The sequence below is a fragment of the Pipra filicauda genome, unplaced genomic scaffold, assembly GCF_003945595.2.
Source record: "Pipra filicauda isolate LSUMZ 115617 unplaced genomic scaffold, ASM394559v2 scaffold142_size1944046_pilon, whole genome shotgun sequence".
NCBI lineage: Eukaryota > Metazoa > Chordata > Aves > Passeriformes > Pipridae > Pipra > Pipra filicauda.
In genome coordinates, this window is record NW_024103907.1 from 1,407,280 (window position 1) to 1,417,793 (window position 10,514).

The 10,514-nt window shown below is 49.9% G+C and overlaps 1 protein-coding gene across 1 annotated transcript in view; it reads right to left on the reverse strand.

Moving 5' to 3' along the window:
- FGF9 (fibroblast growth factor 9) overlaps positions 1 to 9,104 on the reverse strand; it is a 29,738-nt gene extending 20,634 nt beyond the window's left edge. The window contains exons 1-3 of the mRNA XM_039378663.1: positions 8,829 to 9,104; positions 7,843 to 8,106; positions 1,269 to 1,372 (exon numbers count right to left, since the gene is read on the reverse strand). Coding sequence (XP_039234597.1) covers positions 1,269 to 1,372; positions 7,843 to 8,106; positions 8,829 to 8,970 — 510 coding nt within the window. The 5' untranslated portion in view covers positions 8,971 to 9,104. The remainder of the gene's footprint in view (positions 1 to 1,268; positions 1,373 to 7,842; positions 8,107 to 8,828) is intronic.
- Between the last annotated feature and the right edge of the window lie 1,410 nt (positions 9,105 to 10,514).

Genomic DNA, 10,514 nt, shown 5'->3' on the forward strand with positions numbered 1-10,514 from the left:
TCGGTGAACCTGGACACACTTATAAAAAAACACTTCTGCTGGACTTTTCTGGTTTCGCTTCCCTATACTTCTCCATGGATCACATTCATGGAAGCTGCATTTCCCTCTTACTCTTTCTGTTCCACCTGTCCATTCACCACCAAAATCTCATGTTTTCTCCCACTCTCATTGTGGCCCCCACCTTTTCCCAGTTAGCGCTGCTCCCTGTGACAGTTATCTTCAGCTACACCCAAAGCTACACACTCTACCACTTTAACTTCTTTTTGAGTGTTTCCCTGCAACATTTACTCTATCAGTCGACCATTGTCACCTTCTCTTCTGCTTCTAACGACTCCCTGTGAATGCACAGTTTCACTTTGCTTTAGACATTTGCTTACCCTTCAATACTTCCATCCTCTTCCTCAAAGACAACTGCCCCTCTAGTCCTTGTAAACCTCGGAGGTTGACATTTTACTGCTAGAAGAGTTTGCCTTCTACCATTTGGGGAGTTACCTGATCCATTTCAGATGCCCCCTGCCCACAGTCTACCCAGGGTGTGAACTCCAGCGTACATCATTCCCAGATAAGGGTCACGTCCGACATACACACACACACACACTCTCCTCTGCTGGAAGACAGCCCATGCTGCTGAGAACAGTCACCCATCAGCTGCAGGTAGGCTGGCAAACTCCCACGTCCGAAATACCAAGTTTTACTCCTCCCTCATACCCATTACTCACTCCCGCTGCCATTCCTTAGGGAGCACCAGCGGAACATTCAGGACAAGACCACCAAGCCTCTTGCCCTCGTTCCCATACTTTTTATAACTTTTGTCACACTTCTGTTTCTCATTTTCTCATCTACATATGCCGTCCTTTCCCTCACGCTCTACCTTATTTTGTCAATTCCTAGAAAGCTCTCTGCCTACGCACAAAAGGAAGCCACTCCATCTCAGTTTAAGTTTCTACTAAAAGGACACATTCACAAATCTTACAGTCTTCACAAATCTTTTAGTCTTCAATGATCAGCTCTGGCCATCAGTCTCTATTGCTTGTATCTAAATTGCCATTCATCTCCATTATTACTCTTGCCTAATTTTGTCACCTTTTCCCTCTCCCATATTCATTATGTCACCCACAGGGTCTTGTTTCAAATTAGACTGCAAGATATTTAGAGCAGAAAGAGTGCTCATACAGCATATACACCTAGTGCAACAGGAGCTTGTAGAAGCTAGTGTTTCCCCCATAGAATATAAGTATCATAACTGCCCAAGGCTAGTGGGAACTTACCGAGCCGTACAGTTCCCCTTTCTCATTCATTCCAAGGTAAAGTCCACTGTCGACCCCTCGGATGCTGACCAAGCCCACTGCTATACTGATAAATTCCAGTATACCTATAAAATGTAGGAAAAAAACAAACAATGTATATATTGTTTCCATTGAAAGATTTTTTTTTTTTCAGATGTGACTGATCCCTGAGTGTCAAGCAGCTATTTTCAAGGCTGTTTTCCCATTTTCTGTGTTGTTTGGAGGAACATAAGGAACAAACAAATATACAATACTTAAAGTCCTTTGAGTGCCGGTTAGAATGATGACTTACAAACAGCATTAATGTACCAAATGAAAAGATTACTCTTAATCTTTCTCATCATTTCCAAACACAAACTCGATTATACTCTGATTTGCACAGCAGATAGTACATTCAGAGAAAAAAAAAGGTTTTAGAGTGCCCAAATTAGTAGAAGTGAGGAACCTATGAAATTTGTCTTGCAAAATAAATTCTGAAAAAATACGATTTACTCAGAATTGTGAAATAAAACAATGTTACACATGGAACCAAAAGATCTACTTCCAGCCATCGATGAACCAGGAATACAGGGAAAGATTTACTCACAGTGTGATCTTCCAGAGGCTTGAGAAATTAAAATCCTTAGTATAGTCCACTTTCATTCATTTCTGTTTAGATAGTAACAATTCTCCCTGATATGTTATTATTTATTCATCTCAAATTCAAAAATTAAAATATCCTAAACCTAAGTAATAGTGTATACGGGACTAACTCTTCCCATGCACGTAAGAGCAAGCTCACACAGACATTTGTGCACGTAGAAATAATATTTTGCCAAGAAGCACTGCTTCTGCAAAGCTCCCAGGTTCAGCATCCACGCGCACAGTACAGCAAGTATCTGTATCAAGTATTGGCTCATCTGGTTCTGGGGGCTTGGGGATTTTCTGGCAGCCTTCCCTGCAAATTGCTTACCTCTTCAATGAGGATGCTACCAGTCAAACCTTGCACAAACCTAAAAGTCTTGTGTAAAAATGGAAATTGCTTTCTATTTGGGAGCGCTCATCTTAGATTGTAATGATCTCACAGGAGTTATCCAGCAGCATTCAGAAGCATGCTGCTGTGTTACTTTCTGAGTCACAAAATAAAGCACAGAGCAGCATTTTAAATATATTTTGTGAATTTTCATGCCTAAACCCACCATATAACTATTTTTAAAGCTCATTGGAAACTATATGTATATGAAATAATAAAATAAGGGTATAGTATGTGTTGAGCCTCATGCGGCAAATAAAAAAGCACTTTCGTGGATTTTTTTAGCAATTAATTTGGCATCTCCCACAAAATAGTTGTGCAGTAATCAATAACAGGCACGAATCACAAATCTAACATGGCACAAGTTGAAGTCAATAGGGAAAATTTATAGCCAAGCTAATGTGAAGATGAAAAGTATTCCCTGTAAGGGACTATTGATCATTACCTTATATATTATTCAGTACTACAAACACCATAGTCTTACTGTTTTGATAATCCTGTTTTAAGGCCCGAGTATCTTAAACTATTCTCTACATATGCGCAAATAAAAATATTTAGTAATTTTGGATTATTTTAAGTAATATGAAGTGGCAGCATGCTGTTTATCTGGTGTATGTAGTATCTCAGATACAATCGATCCATGGAAACAATTTAAATATTCCCATTATATCTGGACATGTAGTACTTCCAGATTTCTTACTAAGGTTTTTTCTATAAAGCTTTTACCAAAATATCGTGTAACTTGGTAGATGTTACCAAGCAATTTTAACTGAAGTTAAATCTTACATTAAGTGTGTACTATACAATACTGTAGCTAAGTTAGTGAGTCTGGCATCTTTCACAACAGTCTAAATGTAGTCTTTAATTGCTGTTCTCATTTCAAATATTTGAGTGCACACTGCTTAGTGCATAAAAAGAACAAAAAACAGTCACATCCTATCGTAAGTGCAGAAGATGAATTTAAGTTACTTTGGCAAAGAACATCCACATATTTGAGGTCAGAATAGAGATTTCTTCATTTGAAATATTCAAAAGCCTATTCACAGCAAGTTTTATGTGCCATATTAAGTCCTTCAAGAGATTATCTGGGGTGAAACATACAGTCTTACAGAAGCCTTGTCAGTTTAAGGATTTCATGATTTGCCCCTACAGTTCTGTGAATATTTTCACTGTATAGTTTCTATAATATATGGATAGTACTTAGGACCTGAACTAGATATTAAAATAGATAATCCTACTCAAAATGAGGCTGGATCAAATGGAAATCAGGGCATCTCCAAACTTTAAAAGCTAGGGGCCTATTTATAGCTAAAAACGGGGAAGGGAAGCTTTGAGGAAATAACTGTCTCAGTACATGGGACACTGAATTTCTTTTCACCAGACACTGAGCATTTTCTTTAATGAAACCACTTCACAAGAAGTTTAGGAAGAAAGTTTTGGGGAAGTTATTTATTCCTGACACATCAGCCCTTCATGTACCTTCTTCTACATGATCCAACTTTGATCATGCTGAACGGCAGCAGGACACCAGCCTGACATAAAAAGGCTGGTCATGCCCTCCTGTCAGGCTCACAGGTGAGAGGGGGTGGATCGTTCACAAACGTGAAATTTTAACTTCCATCTAGCTTAGCTCTGGTGAAGAACAAGCCTACAGAAAAATTTCCCTTGGTTTTTAAGCAATGAACACATCTGCAACTACACGGTCTTTTTGTTGTTGCCGCTTTGCCCTTTGCACATTTTTGTCTTTGGCTACATATAGGCTTTCTTTGTATTGATGGGTTGAAGCAATTTAGTTTCTCCTTAGCACTCTAACACACCGAAGACAACAACGAAGACGGTAAACTCTGCCAGCCAGTTCTTTGCAGGGCTTCCAAGGGAAGCGAAAAGCAGGGGAGGGTGAGGGACCGTCCGGACCCTGCTCTCCCTGGGCTGCTGCGCGTCCAGCGATCGCCCACCCCGGGAGGGGCGAGGGAAGCAGAGCCCTTCGTGGCTAAGAAGCCGCCGGGAGGACAGCCTGGTGACGGGGTGAGGCAAGGAACTTCCCCTGAGCCCCTCAGCTTCCGGCGCCCCCCTCCCTTGCTCCCGGCCGCCGGCCGAGGCTGCGGCGCGGGGCTGCGCGGAGAGGCGCGGGGCTGAGCGCTCCGTCGGGATGCGTCCCGCCTGTCGCAGCTGTCACCGCTCCGCCCGCTCCCCCACATGATGCCAATTAAAAGACGGGAGGAGCAGACACAGCCCCCCCAGGCAGCAGGGCCCTGCTTCAGTTTTAGGCTCTTATAGCGCCCTTGCCCTCTTCCCCTCATCCCCTCCCCTTGCAACACTCAATAGCGGGGGAGACTGTCGAGGCCGCTCGGCGCCCTTCCCTCCCCCTAAAACCTGGCCCACGATTCACAGTCCCGGGGGCCAGAGCCCTCCCCGCATGCATCGCCTTCCTCCCGCCCCGTGCCGTCTCTGGGGAGAGCCAGCAGACCGGGGCGGGGGGCAGGCCCGCCCCGCCGCATACAGCAGCAGAAGAGGCGGGCAGCCGCAGGGACCCCCAGTCCGTAGCCGCCCCCGCGCCCTCCCGGCGCTGAACCTGCCCCGCCAGCCCAGCGCCGGAGCAGGCAGGGCGGGCCGGGAAGGCGGGAGGGCGGGCGGCTGAGCGGCTCCCGCAGATGATGAACGCAGCGGTTCCTTGTAGCAGCAGGTCCCGAGGAGCGGAGGTCACCTGCTGACAAGCTTTTTTTTTTTTCCTTTTCCTGCATGCTCCTATTTTTTAATGCTGTGCATGCAGTACTTGTGCTGACGCACAGAGGCACGCCTCTCCGCTGTTACAGAGTTCCTGAATTTACAATGACTCTAGTGTCTAGTCAATGCCCTAGACTAAAGGAGACTGCATCAAAAAAAAAATTCTTTTGTGACCCAGGAGAGATAAGGCTTTGATCACCTGAGATCGCATTACCGGGGGGACCGAGCCGGACTCTCCCGGGGAGCTTTTCTTTCAGAGATGGACATCTTGCTGCAGGAATTGCGAAATGCCAGGGCTCCCAGAACCGGGCGAGTATAGACACACAATATGGCTCGGTTTACTGTATGCAATAGGCACACATCCAACATAGCATCACAAAAGAATTACTCTTATCTGATGTCTCTCCAGAGGTGTGTGCGTGTGTGTATGTGTGCGGGGAGGGGGATTCCCACAGGGCAGAGCCCAGAGAGGAGTTTACGCGCAGCCCCTAATGTTTTCTCTTTGTCCGCCTTATTCCTGAAAGAAAACTTCCTTCTGACGCGTACCCCCACATTGACACGCACACGCGCGCAGGTTTCCCTGCACGCGCTCGGAGGAGACCATGTGTAAACCCGCTCTCCCCCGGGCAGCTCCTGAGATGGGATGCAGACCTCCCCAGTATCATCACAAGACTTTACAATCACCAAAACCCAAATAGCATCTGCTATTCGGTGACCTTCCCGCAAACAAAACAGCAATCTCACAGCACCGATACAAAAGCACTGAGATCCTCTTCCCTCCCCCCAGAGAAGCCGGGAGCCCCAACAAATCTCATGGGTTCGCCGTGCCCGCTCTACCCGACCCTGGAGCGAGCAGGAGCATCACCGGCACACTCTATGGGAGAAGAGTTGTCACTGGGGCGCGTCCTGCGGGGGGAGAGGGAGATCAAACCGACAAGGACAAAAACCCCAATCTATTTAAAGCCAAGGCGCTGCGAGAAGGTGAAAGAGCTGCCCCTCGGAATTGTCAGCTTCCTAAACTGCGGCTGGATAGCCATTTTTAAAAACAGACGCCGCGAGTACTGTGGTCACCGCCGCCTTGCAAAGGGGAACAGCTGGCGGCCCTCCTCTGGGGGCGGCGGGGCCCCGCGGGCCGCCAACCCCACACCGCCCTGGCTGCCGGTGCGCAGCGCCCTACACCTGCTGCGGCCCCGCACCGCGCCTCCCTCGCCGGCTCCACACAGCGCCGCGCCCGCCGCTCTCTGCCCGCACCGCAGCGGGCTAGGGGAACCTGCGGCGGTAGCTCAGCAGCCACGCACGGCGTCTGCCTGTGCCAAGGAAAACGCCTAGCTGCAAAATCCCCCTCACTCCGCGGCTGCCTGAAACACTTTCAGCACTTTTTCTCGCCAGCAAGCGTGGATGTTGTGCCCCGGGGATAGCCGCGACGCTCCCCCTCGCCCTGCACCCACCCCCGTGGACCCCGGGCGGGTGGGCGGTGTGGGAGGGAGGCAGAGCCCGTAAGCAGCACGAGAGTATCAGGGAGCAGCGGATGCCGGGGGATGGAGGATGAACCTGCGACCATGCGAGAGCCTCAGCCCTCTCCTCCTCCGCCCCCCCTCTGCTTCCCTTCTGAGCCCTTTGGAGATCATCTCCTGCAACACCAGCATTATCTAAACAGCTTCACAAAGCAATAAAATACAGCTTAGATATCGTTCAACATCTGGCATTAAAATACAAAGAGAGAAAAAAATCACCACAGGACTTTGTTTTTACGACCGAATTTAAGTGCTGTCAGGTTAGTTCACTCACAAGTTAACTCCTTCCAACAGCTGGGAGCGTGGTGAGCTAACCTGGCGTATTTTCCTCACCCCTCCTTAAGAAAAAAGAATCAGCTCATCCAGGCTGTTTTAGTTACTTTCATGCATTCAATCTGCCAAGCCTTTAACAGACTCCCTGACAGCAGAGAAGCTCCAGGCCCACTGGACTCGCGTGTGCATGTGCATGTGTGGATGTGTGCGTGTGTGCATGCACAGGCTCTCCGGAGCGGCCGGGGCCATCAGCCCTTCAGCCCTCGCTGCTGAGTCACAAATAGCGTCCCTGGAAAGGAAATCCATGGAATGCTATTTCAAATTCGCTGCCAGCCTGACACGCCACACAGCTCGGGAAAGGCAGATTTTGGCGCAGGATTCCCGGCGGGTTCCGGACCCCACCTGCGCTCCCTCCTTCCCGGGCCGCCGGCCACCGGCAACGCCGCACAGCTGCGGGTGCGGGCTCGGGCGGGCGGCGAGCACCGCTGCGGGTCGGCGGGCGCTGCCGGTGAATCCTCGCCGAGCAGCGAACCAGACTGGGTGTGCAGTTCGGGCAGTTACTAGGGCAGGTAATCGGCAGAGAAAACGAAAGAAAAGCCCTCGTCAATTTGCGTATAGGACGAGAGCCACTCCCTCCAGGAAACTCGGTGAATTTTAAATTGTCGTGGTTAATGATTAAAAACCCTTTAAACTCTCGAAATCAAATCATTCAGCAGAAACGTCCCGAACAAAAATTCCACCACCGCCACCACCACCTCCCAGTACGCGTCTGCTCTTAAGCAGAACTTGAGGCTACACAAACATCGCTACTAAACACCCGGCGACTTCGGCGAGGGCTCCTGCTCCGCCGCGGTGGTGCCGCTCGTGTACATCTGCAACCCCGGACACAACTCATTTTTCCCCTCGGCAGATCAGTCATCAGCACAAACCCCCCTTCCCGCCCGCCTCGAACCCCCCCCCACCGTCCCCCCGCCCGCAGTTCTGCCCCATTATTTCATCACATGACCACTAAAGGGTTAAGGATAATACCTACCAAATCTGCTGTGGTCTTGCCTGGTTCCCTGGATAGTACCATTGGGGAAGATTTCTAAATGAAATCCAGTCCTGCAGTATAGCTGTCTCCGCCTGAGGATCCCCTTTAAATGGTCCAAGTCCGTGACCGCAGGCCCCCTGGGTAGCCCACCTGCCTCAGACTGACCCAGGTGGTCACTTAACAAAACCGGACTATCCACCGGCAAAACGGGCACATTCCCAAAGGGTACTGCATCCTGCACACCGAAATAGTTCCCAACTTCACCTAAGGGAGCCATCAGAAGATTCTGCTTTTAGAGAATGAGAATAAACAATAATGATGGTGCCAAACCCAGGAGATATAAGATTAGGTATATTCCACTCCTCTCCCCTCCCTAGCGCAGTTACAGAGAAAATGTTCTTTCTTCAATCCATTAAATGCATAAATAAAAGTAATATTCTCTTTTGACTGGTACAGGTTCAAGGTCAAACCAGTTAGTCTAAGAAACCACCACTTTATACTCACACACTGACATATTTATAAACATATAGATGTGTATATCTATATAAATGCATATATCCCCAGCTCTTAGCAAGCAATACGGTCTTCAGCCCATCCAACTGTAATAAAGAAAAAAAATCCGTAGTTTCTCCATTTGGTTTAAGATAAGAATGATCATAGCAACTTAAATACCTAGGCGTTATAGGGATTTTTTTTTAAGATGCACAGGCTACGTCAGGATTTATGGATTCTGATTCCAGAAAGGCATGCGCTGTTTTTACTCTATAACAGACTGCATACATCAGCATGAATCCTGCAAAGGGGGAGGGGGGAAATCTCACGTTGTTGGCTGAGATAAATCCAAAAAAAAAAAAAAAAAGGAAAAAAGAAAAAAGGAAAAAAAAAACTTTTGACGTCCAAATCTATTATCCAGAATTCTCAGGAGGCTCAGCAGATGTCCACTGGTTTAGGATTATTGACGATCCACAAGCAAAGCAGCAACATACAAGTGCTTGTGTCTTTCTTGGCTGGCTCGAAACAGGTGTTGCTTCTGCAGGGCTCCCTGTGAAATGTTGTACTCCAGCACTGAGCTGCAGCTCTTGACTGTGGATCTCCATCCAGCACGCAGAGTGGCGCAGGAAGAGGCATTGGGCTGGGTTTAAGGTAGTCCTGATTGCTGCTGGAAGGATTCTCCGAGGTCCTAGCGCTCAGCTCTACCTGCTGCAATACCAAGCCGCTTCCAGGGCTCGGCACGGCGCGGAGCGGCTCTTGCCGCTCTGCGGCAGCGCGGCGCTCGCCGGCAAATAAATAAATAAGTGGGCGAAACTTTGGGGGAGGAATAAAGCGACGCGATGCTAAATATACCGCGCCCGCCCGCTGCGGGGAGCGGGCTCCTCGGGAGATGCCCGCATAGCCCGAGTCCCCCCTGACATTGGCGGGGGGAGCGGGGCGGGCAGCGCCCTGCCTGCCCAGCCCGAGCCCGGCCCGGTGCCCGGCCCCGCCGCAGGGGAGGCGGAGGCGAGGCCGCCCCGCACCGCACCGCAGCCGCCCCCCGGCCTCGGCCCGCTCTGCCGCAGGTAACCGGGCAGCCGCTGTCCCAGGCGGGGTTTCGTCTCGGCTCCGGCGGGGCGTCAAGTTCGGGAGCTGAGCCTGGTCTGGGGGGTCCTTACGCCCACGCCGCATTTCTTGCCTTCTCCACTCTGGCCCCCAGCCCCGGCAGCCCGCAGCACTCTCTCCCTGCCTCTGCGCTGCCGGAGGAGCAGTTTCGGGGATACCGGTGCGGGTAAGAGCCAGGGCCCTGTCACCGCCCGGAGCGCTCCGGGGGCGAACCGGGTCTCCCCGCGCCCGGGCTCGGCCCCAGTATTTAAGAACCCGGTGGTGAAGGGAAGAGAGGGCCAGAAGGTGGCATGGGGTGAAGCGGGGTTGCGATGCTAAGTACGTGTTCTCCTTTCACCCCAACAGCCACCCCCCCCCCCCCCCCCGAAAAAAAAAAAAAAGTTATTTAAAACTGTCGGGAGACACCCGGCGAGGGGAGAGAGAATTTCTGCTTTTCTTATGATGTTGAGGATTGGTGTTATTGTGGTTTTGCCCTTAGAAAACAGCTGTGTTAACCAGCAACGGAACAGAGGGTCTCCTGCCTTTGCAGAAGAATTCTTGAGCAGAGCTCAAGGACCTGGCACGATGCAGAGCCTTGCACGAGGGAGAGGACGCTCCGGCAGCCCCTTGAATTGAGTGCAAAACCTGAACACAGGCTCTTCTGGGAATGTTGGGGAGAGAGAGAGGCAGGGAGAAAAGGAGAAGAAACTTAATATCTTGGGGGCTGAGGGGAGAGATTGCCTGGTGTGAATGATGATGTGCACCACTGAGGTAGCGGGGTTCAGGAAGGGTCATTGGCGGAGCCTGGAAACAGAATTCTAGAGAAGGAGAATTTTGCTAGGGGCTTAATTAAAAATAATCGACTCTGCGCGTCCTCCTGCTCAGTGGGCATGCGGTGGAGGGGGCAGCTCTCCTTGCCTTCCCCACCACAAAAGCTAGCAATCCAAATCTGACTGGTGCAGCCTTTCTGCATCCCCCCACTTGCCAGTGTGACTAAACACAAGAGGAGGGAGGGAGGGAGGGAGACTAGTTTCCAAATCTAGCAGGGAAACTGCTTCAGGGAAAAGCTGTGTCCTGAATCCCCATGGACCTTTAAG